Genomic DNA, 17496 nt, shown 5'->3' with positions numbered 1-17496 from the left:
GGTGGGGTAGGAGGGGATGGGAGAAAGGCCACATTCTCTCCTCCCCTCTATTTTTATTGAATCTTTTAAAAAAAGAAAAGTCTGTAGCACCAGGAGAGGGGGAGGCAGAAGGCACCTCGGCCGCAGCAGGGGTACCCTGAAACCTCCACTCAAGCTGGGCCTTCTCCCTCCACTGGGAGCACCAGGGGACGAGCTGGCCCACTGGCCTGACCCTGGCACCGTGGGCTCTCCCTACCTGCAGTGTGGCACTCACAGCACTCACTCACTCGCCAACACAACTCTCTTCCAGGCTGTGACAAAGACCTGCTGATTGACATCCTGACCCAGCGCTGCAACACCCAGAGGCTGTTGATCGCCGAGGCTTACCTGGGTGCCTTCAGCCGGGTAAGTCCCCCCAACCCCTCTCGTTTCCAGGCAAACTTCTGAGACACCTCCAAACAGGGTCTGGTATGCTCTCCAGTCTCTGATCACAAAGGTGTCTGACTTTACTGAACATTAGGGACAGTTCCTCTGCCTCAAACATGTGGCACAGAATGTGGGGAACAGACACATCAGAAGTGCCTGTACGTGATGTGTGACCCCACCAGCCCTTTCTTAGAAATCATTCATTTCATGTAGGTAGAAGCTCTCACAGCCCAGCACCACCACCTGTTCCAATTAGGCACTGCCTGCGAACACCCCATGTTCAGCTCCAGGGAAGGCACACAGGAACTAATGACCCAGGCCCAGAAATAAGATCTTTTCCTGCAGTTCTCCTGAGGTCCTCACCCGCATCTCTATCCAAGTGGCTTCCCCACTAGCTTTTCCTCCCAAAGCTACAGTTAAAGACCATTAGAAAAGAATGGTGCTCAAAAATAGTTTCAGGCAATAGAACCGTCCAGAATACTCGTAATCATGCACTGGTTTTGAAGCAGGTGCCATTAAGGATTTCTCTCCTTTTTTGTGCGGTTAAACCACAGATTAAAAATGAAAACTCTTCAGTCCAAAAGGACCTGTAATAGCAATTACTTTTTGTCAACTGACCATTATCGATGAAATACTCTTTCTCTGTAACTTTCTCTGTAAGACTAGTTCTTAAAGATTTAGTCCATCTCCAAACCTCAGGCTCTGAACCACCACAGTACACAAAACAAAGGCGTTCTCTGCTTTAGAATGAATGACATCTAAAAAGCCACCACTGCTCATGAAATTAGCTGAATTAAGCCATAGTAGGAAACCAGTTGTTGTTGTTTTTCTAGGTAAAACTGTTCCTTTTCTTGTGTTCCTATGATACCCGGAGTAGTTTTCCTTTGGAAGAAAATGTAAAAGCTATACAAGTTGCAGCATCAGTCACCCAATATTGCTGTAATATGCATACTGCTGTAAGAGAGGTCATTTTCAGTAACTTCTTATCCCAAAAGTTTACATACATCTGTGCTTTTCATAGATAAGGTTAACTTAGGTAAAAGCAACACTTTATCACTCTCTACAAAATGGCCCTAAAACAGACCAAAAAAAACCCCTAAGAAATGAGGCGTTTGCACCTTCTCAGACAGTGGATCCTCCAGGGAAGAGGCTTTACCACATGCCCAAGGTCTCAGAATGGTCAGACCCCCTGTGCTAGGGCCCCAGGCCTCCAGGGAACTTGAGGACCCTCAGAGGAACCTAGTGGGGCCCCTTGGCTCTGAGAGACTCCATCAGGTCAGTTACCTAGTCACTTTTACTGCTGCGGGTCCCTGGCTCACACGGTCCTGAGTTGGGCATTGCCACGTGGTACCCAGATGGATTTGGAAATGGTTCCCCCCCGCCAAAGCTGCTGCCCCAGGACCTTACCCTGGGTATCCCTAAACTGAAGGCAGGAGGAGTCCAAACCTAAAACTCCACTGTCTTGCTTTAATCCCAGAGCATTAATGTCGATTCCCCTGCAAAATACCCACCTGTGCACCAAATTCAATCCATCCTCCCACCCCTCTCACCAAGTGCCCAGCATCTGCACTCTGACTCTCAAGCTGTACTGGCCACCTCTTGCTCTGCCCACTGCAACAAGAGGAGGCCCTGCACGTCCGCAAACTGCCTGGCCAGGGCTCCGTGCACTCCCCCAGGACCTGGACACTCAGGCAGCCCCAGACACCCCCCCAAGACTGCTACACCACATCCTGTTCTGCCGGCGCACAGGCCTGGCTCCCCACCTCTCCCTCCCCGCCAGGTGTGCAGACTGACCTTACCTCCCGCCCCTCAGCCTTCACCTCCTGGAGTCAGGGAACGGGTCCAGCCAGGGTCTGATATAGAACAGGAACTGCATTCACTGGAGTCCACTCTGCCTGTAAATAAAAAGGAGGAAAAAAAATCACATTAGGGTACACTTAACAGTTAAAAAAATAAAACACTGACAAACTGCCTCAATGTCCCATTTCCTTCATTTCTTCCTCTGGCTGCCCCCCAGACACCCTGCCGGACCTTGGGGATGGCTTCCTGACCGCCCCCACTGCTCACTTTCAGAATGACTTCTTCCACCTGGACAAGGCTAGTTTTCCCTTCCTGTGGGAGAGCTGATAGATTTCCTGTATGCTAACCACTGATTTTTATTAACATGAATAACAAAGATGAGAGGAAATTACTCTCTTAGCTGCTGAATAAGTTACAGTTCTGGGCACATTCCATAAATACTTCTTACTATTTGATACTTTACATTAGAGATGAGCTGCTGATACTAGTCCCGAGACACACGAGAGAAGCCTTGGAACATAGCCAACACACTGGTCAGTGTGAGGAACGCGGCACTCCAGACCCTGACCCAAAGCAGTTCTCCCCAGGGCGGTGCAAGCTGGGACCCAGGATGCCCCTGGGCTGGGGGGACTGCCCCAGCTGAAGGGCTGGGCAATCTGACAGTGGTTCCTACAGGGGGCAAGGTCTCCTGAGGTAATACTCCAGGATACAAACTGGTGCAGCCACTATGGAGAGCAGTATGGAGATTCCTTAAAAACAGTTACCCTACGATCCAGTAACCCCACTCCTGGGCATATATCTGGAGAAAATTCTAATTTCAAAAGATACGTGCATCCCAATGTCCATAGCAGCATATAGTAGCCAAGACATGACTTTTATATATAAGACAACCTAAATGTCCAATGACAGAAGGATGGATAAAGAAGATGTGATATGTACAATGGAATATTGCTCCATTAAATAAAAAATGAAATACTGCCATTTGGAGCAACATGGATGGACATAGAGATATTATCATACCAAAGGAAGTAACAGAGAAAGATAAATACCATATGATATCTTAAACATGCTGCTGCTGCTGCTAAGTTGCTTCAGTCGTATCCAACTCTGTGCGACCCCATAGACGATAGCCCACTAGGCTCCCCCGTCCCTAGGATTCTCCAGGCAAGAACACTGGAGTAGGTTGCCATTTCCTTCTCCAATGCATGAAAGTGAAAAGTGAAAATGAAGTCGCTCAGACGTGTCCGACCCTCAGCGACCCCATGGACTACAACCCACCAGGCTCCTCCATCCATGGGATTTTCCAGCCAAGAGTACTGGTGCCATTGCCTTCTCCATCTTAAACATAGAATATACTTAAACATAGAATCCTTAACATAACTTAAACAAACATAGAATCCTTAAAAATAATACAGATGAATCTACATAGAAAACAGAAACAGACTCACAGACATAGAAAACAAACATACAGTATCAAAGGGGAAAAGTGTTGGGGGGGATAAATTAGGAGTTTGTGATTAACAGATAGATACCACTGTAAATAAAATAGATAAATAACAACAGTTTACTGTATAGCACAGGGAACTCTACTTAATATCTTGTAGCAACCTATAAGGAATCACTCTGCTGTATACTTGAAACTAATACAACATTGTAAATCAACTGTATGTCAATATAAGTAAATACGTTTTTTAAAAATTTACTTACCAGTGCACAGTGACAAAGCAGCTTGCACAAGTGTTTTTATAATGTAATATACAATTTCCCGAGTGTTTACAGGATGACTATTGGGTGGGCAGAATTAAGACAACTGCTCAGTCACACTTCATACAGGTCTACAACATGGCTTCAATAGCAAGTATTTTTTACAACAGCAGGAAAAGCGATAGAAGTTAAAAACATATTCCAACAAGCAGAGTGCTGGCCGTCCTCCTTTGTCTTGCCCTGAGTGCACACAATTAGGTAAAGATAAAAGGAAGAAAGCAAAGGGAACCGCCATGTCATTTTTAGTTTAAATGGAGCTGTCGGAGTTGCTGCGACACGGCCCACCTGCAGCTCCAACAGATCCGCTTGAACAGCACCCGCTCACCAGCCTAGTTTAGGCCCAGGCCGTGAAGCCCACAGAGTCCCTTTGGGGCAAGTCTTTGGCAAACTGGAAAGAGCAGCAGTCAGGCTGGGGAGAGGCACCCTGAGAAGACTGCATCTGCAAAGCTGTGTCTGCCCCTCCAGAGAGCATCTAAGACGCTGACTAGACGAGGCAGTTGAAGGCTCCGCTCTGAGCTTGAGAAGTTTGGCTGCTTCAACATGTTACTCAGTATCTATTTTCTCTAATGAAAGTACTGTCTTCTGATGTCCTGAAAAACGAGCCACCACCACAGCGAGCTTCCCAGGTGGTACTAGTGGCAAAGAACACACCTGACAATGCAGGAGACTTCAGAGATCCAGGTTCGATCCCTGGGTCAGGAAGATCCCCTGGAGAAGGAAAAGGCAACCCCCTCCAGTATTCTTGCCTGGGAAATTCCAAGGACAGAGGAGCCTGGCAGGCTACAGTCCATAGGTCACAAAGAGTCAGACACGACTGAAACAACACACACATGCACGCATGTCATGTTAGAATGAACTAGTGCCCTGGAGAAAAGATGCAGCCTGGTGATAAACAGTGTTGGGGGCCAGGGCATATTGTAAACAGTGACAGCAGGCTCTATGAAGGAGGCCGACGGCACAGACAGCAAAGGAACACGCAGGTGACAGGAATGGGAAGCCGGGACCCTGAGGGAGGGGCCTGCAGACCCAGGAGCTGCAGGAAGCCGGCAGGGTGGAGTGGGTGGGGAGCAGGGATAGCAGCAGCAGGAGGTGAGGGCAGGGATGTGACCACCACGGGCACATTGAGCACCCTGGAGACCATCACATAAAACACCCGCACGTTTGCTATATTCTGAGCTGAGCTGCACAAAAGTAGTTATAATTCGTCCTAGAGTTTGGAGTGGGGAAGGGCCTTTCTGCAGAGAAGTGACTAGCTGATGTGCACGTTCCAGGGTCACCTGTCAGGTGTGCTGGGAGGGCAAACGAGAGGGCAGAAGGGGGCGCTCCAGAGGCCTGGGCACTGACCGCAGGAGCGATGACCACGAGAGGTCGAGGCTGCGGTGGTAACTGGGCATAAAATCGTCAGTTTGGGGATGCATTCGTAAGTTAGAGGCCATGAAATCACTGACAACTGGATACTGTAAAGGCTGTGAGAAATACAAGGGAACAGACAACTAATGAGGTGGAGAGAAAGAAAAAAGACGGGAGAGAGAACACAGCTAGCACCTGCCATTTTAAACCTACAGCAAATTACCTAATATTTTGGGGGAAAAAAGACCTTTTGAGTGCCTCATACCAGCCAGAAAACATGTTAAGGACTTCACCTGAGCAAACACCGTCTAGTAAGGTCAACGCTGAGGTAGGAGCTGTCCTCGCTGTGCAGACCGGATGGGGCTCACAGGCGAGCCACCCACCTCGCAGCTGATGCTCCGCCCGGACTGAACCCAGGCCACCTCCCGCCTGGGCACCACCGGCAGTCTTTTTCTTTTTTAATTTAAATTTATTTATTTTAATTGGAGGCTAATTACTTTACAGTATTGCCTTGGTTTTGCCATACATCAACATGAATCCACCATGGGTGTACACGTGTTCCCCATCCTGAACCCCCCTCCCACCACCCTCCCCATAGCATCCCTCTGGGTCCTCCCAGTGCACCAGCCCCAAGCATCTTGTATCCTGCATCGAACCCAGACTGGCGATTCATTTCTTATATGATATTATACATTTCAATGCCATTCTCCCGAATCATCCCACCCTCTCCCTCTCCCACAGAGTCCAAAAACTGTTCTATACATCTGTGTCTCTTTTGCTGTCTCGCATACAAGGTTATCATTACCATCTTTCTAAATTCCATATATATGCGTTAGTATACTGTATTGGTGTTTTTCTTTCTGGCTTACTTCACTCTGTATAATAGGCTCCAGTTTCATCCACCTCATTAGAACTGATTCAAATGTACTCTTTTTAATGGCAGAGTAATACTCCATTGTGTATATGTACCACAGCTTTCTTATCCATTCATCTGCTGATGGACATCTAGGTTGCTTCCATATCCTGGCTATTATAAACAGTGCTGTGATGAACATTGGGATACACATGTCTCTTTCAATTCTGGTTTCCTCGGTGACATCACTCATTTTCAAACCCTCAAGTCCATCATCTCATGTAACCCACGCACACACATGTGAACCCAAACCAAACTAGCTATTATGTGAAGGGGCAAGGAGAAGGGCATCCCGCTAGAAGATGTTCTGCAATTATCCCGTTTTCCCCACAAACTTGAGAGGTGGTGTAATGCAAGTATTTGTTTTCCCTGCACAGGACCTGGTTGGGGACTTGAAGGAAAACCTTTCCAATCACTTCAAGGACGTCATGGTTGGCCTCATGTACCCCCCACCCTCATATGATGCCCACGAGCTGTGGCACGCCATGAAGGTAGAGCGGGTCACCCTGTTATACTGCCACGTGTGATCAGGGAGGGAAGGGGGCATGTCATAAACAAGAGAAATGCTTGGGGAGAGGAGGTTGTCATGAAAAGGGGAAGCCTCCATAGCCCAGCAGCAGGATCACTTGACTCTTCTTTTGAGCAAACTCAGACCCATGACCTGGCCCTGTGCAGAGCTGCCAAGAGGAAAGAGGAAATGAGGTTCTTTTGGGGCTGTCTGCATTTGTCTCTTCCCCAGTATGGCTTTCAGCTTCCCTGATGGCTCAGTGGCAAAGAATTCACCTGCCAATGAAGCAGGCACATGTTTGATTTCTGGATCAGAAAGAATTCCTGGAGGAGGACATGACAATCCACTCCAGTATTCCTGCCTGGAGAATCCCATGGACAGAGGAGCCTGGCAGGCTACAGTACATGGGGTCACAAAAACTAGGGCACAACTTAGTGACTAAACAGCAGCATCAGCTGGTTTGTCTTCCTATGTTACATGGAAATGTTAGCATTCTTGTGAATCTCTTTAAACTATTGTATAAATTGGGCTCATAAAGTAATGAGTCAGTAATGCTGAGGCAGAGACAAAACATAGATGACATCTATATTTTTGTGACCCTAAATTAGTCCTTTACCAAAACTACTGCTCAAATGTAGCAAAATCTTGCTTCTAAAGGATGAGAACAATTCTTTCTTACAGGCCAGTCATGAAAGAAACTGATTACAGATTTGTCAGAGGTTTGTTGGCTAGGGAAGGGAGACAGATGACTTTTCACATCTTTCCAGATCTTTCCAAATGCTGAATGAGACACCTGTAGAGAGGTTGCAATCACTCCAGGGGGGTGCCTGCCAATGACCTGATTTCCCCCATCTGGGAACAACACGAAAAGGGAAAGGGAGAAAATCAGGGGATCTGGGTCATGGCTATCATATTCACAAATCAGCATTGTTGTTTGTTTTAGTCGCTAACTCATGTCCGATTCTTTGTGACCCCATGGACTGTAGCACTCCAGGCTCCTCTGTCCATGTGATTTCCCAGGCAAGAATACTGTAATGGGTTGCTATTTCCTTCCCCAAGGGATCCTCCCAACCCAGGGATCAAACCAGCATCTCTTACTTGGCAGGTGGTTTCTTTACCGCTAGGCCACCAGGGAAGACCAGTAGATCAGCACAGGCCTTATATAAAATATGAATTTCAACTAATGTCTTTTTAAGTGTTGCATATGTCAGTCCGTACCTCTTGCAAAATGATGTAACTAAAAACCTAAGGAGAAAGTCCTATGTCAATGTTTAGATGAAACTGTTATATTTTTTCAGTGTCTCATAAAATGGTATGGATTTCTGAAGCTCTCTGAAAAAGGTGTGTTGTCTTTCAAATCACCATCAGGGAGGAATATCCCATGACTGGAAGAGGCTGCAGAGAATACCCAGTCCAAATATGCAGGCAAATGGTACAAAACTCCACACCTGGGGAGCGGTGGGGTGAGGTCTCTGCACCATTCTTGGGGAATTAGGGACCCAGAATCAAGGACAGAGCACCAGGGCTACATCCATTCACTACAAGGCTACTCCTCGTGTAGGTGCCTTCATGTGTCTCTTGCTCTGTCCTTCCAGGGAGCAGGCACTGATGAGAACTGCCTCATTGACATATTAGCTTCGAGAACAAACGGAGAAATTTTCCAGATGCGAGAAGCCTACTATTTGCGTAAGGAAATATACATTTGTACATATGTTTTACACGTTATAAACTTTATATTTTTCAAATAACAGGCAAAATATTCCAGTTTATATATTTGAAAGAATTATCTAAGACAGTCACATGTGAGATATCGCTTACGCAAGACTAATGAATTGTCTAAGTAGAGTTGGTGGTTAGGGCACTAAAATCAAAGCAACCCCAAGATAATTGAGTGAAGCAAAGTTTCCAGGAAAATAATGATGAGTTTCTACAAGGTGGACTTTAGTTTAGGACAGCGCACACTCAGGACAGTGGCTCAGGGAGGACCTTGTCTGTCACCCAAGAGGGACAATTACGAAGACAGAACAAAGCAAAGTGTAATGATCACTCAGTGAATTCTACAAATCCAGGCAACAGCTTCACTTTTCATAAACCTCATAATCACTGAATCCACCTCAGAATCTGATTTTTATGCATTTTAAAAGCGGAAAGGTTAACGACTTTCATATTCAAAAAAGCTTTAATACCTTAAGTTCCATCGCATCATGTATCATATGACATTGAGTGTGAACAAAATGTTCCAGACAATCAGCTCCATTGCACTCAAACAAAAACAAGACTTGGCCAGGGGAGAGAATTAAGACCCTTCACTGACAATATTAAGACAAGACAAAGACTTGGGGGACCGCTGGGCCAGGCAGTGGTCTAAGGAAAGAGAAGACAGCCCTGAATTTCAAGGGTTACAGAATGTGAAATGATTCTCAATGCTGGTTTTCAATTTTGGAATAGAGATAGTATTTTTATAAGAAAGTAGACTTGGGCCTGTATTATTGTTGGGATCAGTTTTGTTGGGTGGACTGTTCACGGGCCTCATGTGAGTAGAAGGTGGCAGAAGACCAAGAAATGTCACCCTATGGGAGCAGCACTGACCTCTGCAAACACAGGGAGGCGCGGTTCCTTCATGACTAACTCTTCCACATGGGTGTGCTCTCCCCCAGAATACAGCCGTGACCTGCAGGAGGACATCTACTCAGAGACCTCAGGACACTTCAGAGACATGCTCGTGAGCTTGGTCCAGGTAGGAGATTCCTAGATTTGCTCCACTTTGCACTACTGAAAAATAGATATGTTTCGATTTCAAAAAACAGGACAGGAAACTCCAGTAATAACAGTTACTGAATGCCAGTAAATTCAAGGCACTTCAATGGAAACTTGGGTTGAATATAGAGACAAACAAGTATGAATGAGACACCATCTCTGTCCTCAAGACAGTCTATTCTAAATAAAATGATCATAGTTATAGATAAATGCATAGCTGATTATATATTACGAGGGAATTAACAGACTGACAATATTACAGTTACAATTAGTAGAATGTGCACACTGTCTAAGGCATCAGGAACCCAGGACCCACCCAGCTGGTGAACAGTCAGAACCACCAGATGAAATACAAGAAACTGGGATCCAGGAGCCTCCCATATGACTTTAATTTAAGAGATTCTGCTTTATTGAAAACAAAAACTAGTTTTCCCTCCTTAGTACAAGTGTTAATCACTCAGTCATGTCTGACTCCTCTGTCCATGGAATTAACCAGGCAAGAATACTGCAGTGAATTTTCATTTCCCTCTCCAGGGGATCTTTCCAACTCAAGGATCAAACCTGTGTCTCCCGCATTGCAGGGGGATTCTTTACCATCTGAGCCACCAGGGAGCCCTCCGTAGCAACTATTTATGTCTGTAATTCCATCTTCTGCTTGAGTTTGTATTGACCGAATTGTTCAGACACAGGCTCAGTGTCTGATGACAGGTGCAGGAAGCCAGAGGCTTGAATTTAGACAAGCAAAGTTGCCACCGTCCTTCTGTGTTATCAGTCGGATTGCTGACCAGCCATCTTCTAGCAGGGAGTAGTGGATGGAGTTCCTGATGTTCCAGCCCAGGTTATAGAACTTACCGAATGAAAGAGAACAAGGGGACATGGGGTCAGGGAAAACTACAGAAAATCTCCCACCCATTCTGGAAAATAGTGACAGTGTTAGTTGTTCAGTCATGTCCAATTTTTTTGCAACCCCATGGACCGTAGCCTACCAGACTCCTCTGTCCATGGGATTCTCCAGGCAAAAATACTGGAGTGGGTTGCCATTTCCTCCTCCAGGGGGTCTTCCTACCCAGGTATCAAACCTGTGTCTCCCACATTGGAGGCATATTCCTTGCTGTCTGAGCCACCAGGAAATTCCGTGGTAGACAGACCCATAGCCATATACTGATTTTTCTTTCTGAAACTGCAGGTTCAAATCTTTAGCTTGGGAGATTTCTTCTTCTTCTTTTTTTTTTTTTTTTTTTTTTGATTCTACAAAACTTTGTTTTTTTAAAATGGGCAGTTTTACATAGTACTTTACATGAGAAAGATAAAAATTAAGAACTATTTCTACCCTGGCTAGAACTAGTCTGTGTATAGAAAAGAGTTAAAATGAGAACACAACTATTGATAATGATTTTTTTCCTTTACAATACCAATGGCAGTGTGCAAATTTAAATAACTACTTTATTTTCCTTCTTAATCTTCAATTTTGTCATCTTTCTTATCCAGGGTAGCTTCACATATCCAATCAGATGTGTGTTTATGTGATTAAAATCTTCATATTGTACTTCACAATATTTGGTATCATTTAGTTAAGAAAATGAATAAATACATCAGCCTGATTTTAACACCAACTGAGAATTTCATTCATTGCCAAGCACCAAGAATTTTAATTTTTTAAACTTTTTTTGTGCCCAAGTTACTGTCATTTTTAAATTAGGAATAAAGAAATCCAAAAGGAAAGGTTTCTGAGGAAGCCAAGTACTAGCTGCTCCAATGGAGGAGAGATTGGTGATGGGCTGGTTGGCTTTTTCAAATTGTTCAATTGAAAAACAAATGGCATAGAACTAAGCAAACCCATTGACCTTACAATTAAAGTAAAACTTTCCATTTGTAAAAACAAAATCAAATATTGTTTAAAGTGAGGAGGAAGAGGGTTCAGGATGGGGAACACATGTATACCTGTGGCGGATTCATTTTGATATTTGGCAAAACTAATACAATTATGTAAAGTTTAAAAATAAAATAAAATTAAAAAAAATAATAATAAAGTGGATTTGCACAGCATGGCTGTGTACCTCCCAAAACTTCCCATATCAATTCATCAAGTCCTATTCTGAGGATTCTACTCTCTGGAATGATAACATCAATAGAGAACACAGAGCTTGGCTTTACATTGCCCAACAGGAGGCTTCTGTGTGAGCTGCTGGGGAAATAATAATAAATAATAATAAGCAGCTCAGTCGTGTCCAACTCTTTGTGACCCCATGGACTGTAAGTCCACGGAATGCTCCAGGCCAGAATACTGGAGTGGGTAGCCTTTCCCTTGTCCAGGGGATCTTCCCAACCCAGGGATCGAACCCACATCTCCCGCATTGCAGGCAGATTCTTTATCAGCTGAGCCACAAGGGAAGCCCAGGAATACTGGAGTGGGTAGCCTATCCCTTCTCCAGTGGATCTTTCCACCAGAATTGAACTGTGGTCTCCTGCATGCAGGTGGATTCTTTACCAACTGAGCTATAAGCCTATTTAAATTTGTGACAGAAGTTGAGTCTTTTTATATGAAAAAAGTTTTTAATAATCATTATTAATATTAAAAATAATCTCACTTGGAAAAGCGTCAATCAAATATTTTCTAACTTATAAATGTTGTAAGATTAGTTACAAGATTCTCTCAACTTAAAGGGGTCATCATTTCTTGGCTTTCTTGGACTGACACTCCATAATGTAAATTAAAACAACAGTTTCCAGTCAGAAATTCATATTGGCATTAGTACTGCGCCAACAGAGTAAAGACAACAGTGCTGCTATAAATCCACAAGTTACATCTAAGGGCAAACATATCTTTATTTTCTTAGTATCCAAACAGAAATGTATTTCAATTTGTTAAAGAAAAATATAAGTAGGGTAAAAATGTGTTTCGTAAGGACCTTTTTGTATTCCACTAGGGCTATATCTCAGTCCAGACTCTCCTTCCAAGTCTGGCTTCTTTTCTTTCTGGTCCACAGTTGATCCCCCAGCACATCCCACAGTAACAGGGCACCCATTTTGTAAATAAGTTTATTTGTACCATTTTTTAAGATTCCACATATAAGTGATATCATGCGGTATTTGTCCTTCTCTGACTTAACTTGACTCAGTGTGACAATCTCTAGTTCCATACATGTTGCTGCAAATGCCATTATTTCATCATTTTTATGGCTGAGTAGTATTCCATTGTGTGTATGCACCACATCTTCTTTATCCATTCATCTGTTGATGGACATTTAGGGTGTTTCCATGTCCTGGCTATTGTGACTAGTGCTGCAGTGAACATTTGGGTGAATGTATCTTTTTGATATGTATATATGTATAACTGAATCACTTTGCCATACACCTGAAATTAACACAACATTATAAATCAACTAAACACCAACAACAAAAAATTTAAGGCAAAAAAACAAAGATAACTGCTGGTCCGCATCTCAGAGCCAGCTGAGGGAAGTGTGCTGATGGCACCTCCTCCCTGGAAGCTCAGACGGGCCCTGTGGCTGGGCCGACACTTCACATCTGCTGAGTAAAAGCCCAGCCTGCAAACAGGGAAGCACATGGTAAATGGGATTGTTTCCACCTCGTCTGACTCCTCTCCACTTATGTTTCTATTTGGTGAAATTCCAGTGATCAAGTGTGCTGCCTCTCAGAATCTCTGCCCTTCTTCAAAGGCTGAGCTACAAAACACCTAAAAGTAACTGATACCCAAGAATGAGGATTGCAGTAGATTTTTATAAAGCAAATGCTCTATATTTCAGGAAAAACACACAGTTCTGAAAATTAAACATGACAGAAAATAAGTCACAAAGGGAAAAAATCAGTGCACAATATTTTCCCTTGGCAAAACTGCAGTTCCTTTTTCCTGAAATTAAACAATAATGCTTTAGTTTTATAGAGTACACATGTATATGCAATAATATTATCTGTAAAGACATACATATTTTGAAATAACACACAATTTGTTTTATCACTGGCTTTCACCTGATTTTGATTATGACTTTACAGGATAAAGTATTACTTCTGAAGTTCAATTTCTAGAGTTGAAACTTAAGTGTGTGTGTGTTTAACCTTAAAATAGCTTTTCAGAGCATTAAAATTGCCCTTTCAACATAGAATACCAAAAATGAGGAGAGTTCTAGATTTTATAAGAAGCCAAGGAAAATTAATAATGTGTACCTAAATATTATATATTTAGGAGGTTTCACAGTATATTTCCCTTAAAATGTAAAACACACTTTATGAGTATAATACAGATTTTACAGAAGTTACTTAACTCACAATTGAAACTGGATATAAGAAACTTAAAAAGACATAGTATAATATCCTTTACTAAGTCTTTTTCAAGATCAGGAGTCCTGTGTAATGCTTAGTAAACTGTACAATTTCTCATAAATTTTTAAATATTTTTAAATTTGACCACTGGCTTCTGATTTCCATACTCATGACTCATTTTGGAACTCCTAGTTTAGGATTTGAATCAATACTTAGAGGACTGGACACATATGAAAAGTGAGTTAGGGAACTGATGAAGTCCAGCATGTCTGCTGACCACAAACTCTGGTATATCCCATGCCAGAGAATCTGTCTAGATATTCTCAGAAAGGAAATGGAATTGCATCCTACGGGTTTGTGAAACTCAGAGTAGATAATAACTGAGACAACTGAGACAACCAGCTAACTGAGGGTGTTGTCACAGGACCAAGACCCTTCTCTCCCCCGAGTTGGGATCCTTGTTCTCTCTGCCTCAAGCTCTCTCCATAGATAGATGATAGATAGACAAATAGATAGGTTAGGTAGATTCCTTAGATAGATGATGATCGATGATAAATGACACATAGAAAATAGACTCATGCTCAAACCCATGTCCACTGAGTTGGTGATGCCATCCAGCCGTCTCATCCTCGGTCGTCCCCTTATTCCTCCTGCCTTCAATCTTTCCCAGCATCAGGGTCTTTTCCAGTGATTCATATCTTCACATCAGGTGACCAAAGTATTGGAGCTTCAGCATCAGTTCTTCCAATGAATCAGTTCAGTTCAGTTCAGCCGCTCAGTCGTGTCTGACTCTTTGGGACCCCGTGGACCTCCCTGTCCATCACCAACTCCCAAAGTTTACTCAAACTCATGTCCATTGAGTTGGTGATGCCATCCAACCATCTCATCCTCTGTCATCCCCTTCTCCTCCCACCTTCAATCTTTCCCAGCATCAGGGTCTTTTTTAATGAGTCAGTTCTTCACATCAGGTGACCAAAGTATTGGAGTTCCAACTTCACCATCAGTCCTTCCAATGAATATTCAGGACTGATTTCCTTTAGGATTGACTGGTTTGATCTCCTTGCAGTCCAAGGGACTCTCAAGAGTCTTCTCCAACACCACAGTTCAAAAGCATCAGTTCTTTAGCCTCCAATTAAAATAAATAAATTTATAAAAACAAAACAAAACAAAAGCATCAGTTCTTCAGCCCTCAGCCTTCCTTATGGGCCAACTCTCACATGCATACATGACTACTGGAAAAACCGTACCTTTGACTCTATGGACCTTTGTCAGCGAAGTAACATCTCTGCTTTTTAATATGCTATCTAGGTTTGTCATAGCTTTTCTTCCAAGGAGGAAGCATATTTTATTTTCTTGGTTGCAGTCTCCATCTACAGTGATTTTGGAGCCCAATAAAATAGATGATGATAGGTAGAAAATAGAAATATAGATGGTAGGTAGATAGATATATTAGATTCCTTAGATAGATATGAAGGTAGAGAGGTAGAAAGTAGATAGAGAGATGACAGACACTGTTTGTAAAACAATCAGGTATTATCTATGTATCTTTTCCTCTCAGCTCTGCTATAAGTCAGTGTGTGTCCTTGGGTTTATCATTTTGCTTTCTTGAGATTCCAGAGACATACTCCATAAATTAAGGGTCATGAAACCATTCTTCTCTCTGTTCCCTCCTTGTGCCCATGTTCTAAAATTCTCCAACAATTATAATCACATCCGCCTCCTCCCTCTGCATCTTCACTTTGAGAATCAAAGGAAAGACTGTCCATGGACACTCAGACACACTTGGGTTTTTTTGTGAATTAATAGAGAGTGGGGATTGGAAGCTTGAAGGTGTTCATGAAACGTAAAGTGTTTAAATTATTATCATATTTTCTGGGAAAGAAGTGCTTTAACTTAATCTACAAAGAATTTTCCAGCAGGGCTATTTCTAATAAGAAAACCACTCGACCAGAACACGTTCTTCTTGAAAATGAATGCCAATCACTGAACTTACTCACAGCACTTCCTCTGCTCTGCTTCTGTTAAACCAGACTTACGGGAGATCTAATTATGTGTCAAATAATGAAGGATTAGTCACTGAGAGGTTACTTAATCCGCATGCATGATCACACAGAGATGACAAGTGTCTCCACAGAGAGGAAGAGGGGCATCTGCCAGGAGTCCCCTGTGCCGCTCCACAGGCGGCTGCCCTGGGGCCTCCAGCGACCCACCACCTGCAGCGGCCACTGTGCTTGCTCCCAACACTTCTGGCTAGACTTGAACCCCCTTAATTTGTTCCTGTCACGAGTTTATTCTATTCCTAACCCAAATGCCTATTTATGCCATTTCTCTGGCATTTGCATCCCCTAACAGGCTACTGTCCTAACTTAGGCTTTTTATGTGACCAGATCTGCTTGGTAGGAAAAGCTACATCACACATTAGCTGATTGACATTTTCTTAATCTACCCGTCTGCTTACAGTGCTTTTGGCAATCAATTGCACAAAGAAGTACACATATGGGCCCCATTTCAAGTTAAATGTCCAAAATTCTTACCTCTCAAAAGAAATATCAGATGCACAGAACTGCAGAAAATTCTTAAATGTTTCTCACAACTTAGCTACATCGTGTGATTGGAAATCACTAAAAACACTTCAGTGATCCAGAAAATCTTCCCATCTCTACTAACTGATGTTTAAGTTCTGTGACATCTAAGGTATTTCTTTATCTTTCCTTCCTTTGTGTAGTATTGATTCAGTGAGTATTGATCAAAAGCCTTCAGTGTGCCAAGGACGACTGGGAATTATCAAAAGAGGCAAAGACCCCAGTCTTAAGAAGCTTGTGTTTTAGTGGGGAGATTCAGACAGGAGAAAGCTAGTAAATTGGTGCATTTCCCAGCATGTTAGCTGATGAAGAATACAGCAGGGGAGGGGATGGTGGGTCAGTTAAGATGTGCCACAGCTCAGTCAGAGCAAATTCCACTAAGAAGATGAGCCTCAGCTGGTTAATGTATAGCCCTTTCTCTGTTTCAGTTTGGTCAGAAGCAGGTAACCTCTCATGATGGTCTGGCCCCACCTCTGCTCTCACTGAAGAATCCCCTCATGTCCAGCTGTATCCTCCACACGGTTCCAGCCACTGTGGTCTGCCTCATGGCCCTGGGCTGCCAGAAGGGTCTGCCTGCTGTGGCCGTAAGCCCCTCCACCTGTCAGGCTCCCCTGTGTGCTTCTCAGCCAGCAGTCAGGGTTCTCCATCAGGAGCGGGTGAAACAATTGGGATCCTTCAGGGGACTCCCAGATGGAGATAATGCACAGAGGTGTCTTCAGGGCCCCCTGCCCTGTCCTGTGTCACTGAGTTCATTTGCAGATTCCAAAAAACAATAAGAGCAAAAGACAGGGTACTCAGTATTCCCGCAAAGTTCAAAAAGCATGTTTCCTTCAGGCCTCCCAAAGGAAGCATGAGATAAACTGGGTCATCACGTGTCTCTCCCACCTCTCTTTCCTCTGTGTCCTCATGACCCTCAGGGACCAGAGGACCTTGCACTGGCGAGCCCTCTTTCCTTCCTGTTTGAAATGTCTTCTTAGGTCAGCTTGGCTGTGTCTGCTCTTTCCTTATATGATAAAGAGGCAGGAATGAAACAAATGTACAAAATACTCTCATTTGAAAAGACCCTTCAGCATCTCCCAGAGTTTGCTCAAACCCATGTCCATTGAGTCGGTGATGCCATCCAAACATCTCATCCC

General features: G+C 43.6%; 1 protein-coding gene across 1 annotated transcript in view; it reads left to right on the top strand.

Annotated features, from left to right (window-relative positions):
* ANXA10 (annexin A10) overlaps positions 1–17496 on the top strand; it is a 42670-nt gene that overhangs the window by 15455 nt on the left and 9719 nt on the right. Inside the window, exons 4-7 of the mRNA XM_070374954.1 lie at positions 290–384; positions 6610–6723; positions 8336–8426; positions 9398–9477. Coding sequence (XP_070231055.1) covers positions 290–384; positions 6610–6723; positions 8336–8426; positions 9398–9477 — 380 coding nt within the window. The remainder of the gene's footprint in view (positions 1–289; positions 385–6609; positions 6724–8335; positions 8427–9397; positions 9478–17496) is intronic.

The sequence above is a fragment of the Bos mutus genome, chromosome 8 (assembly GCF_027580195.1).
Source record: "Bos mutus isolate GX-2022 chromosome 8, NWIPB_WYAK_1.1, whole genome shotgun sequence".
In the NCBI taxonomy this organism is placed as follows: Eukaryota; Metazoa; Chordata; class Mammalia; order Artiodactyla; family Bovidae; genus Bos; species Bos mutus.
Note: the sequence above shows the minus strand (reverse complement) of the source record. Positions and strands in the feature narration are given on the sequence as shown.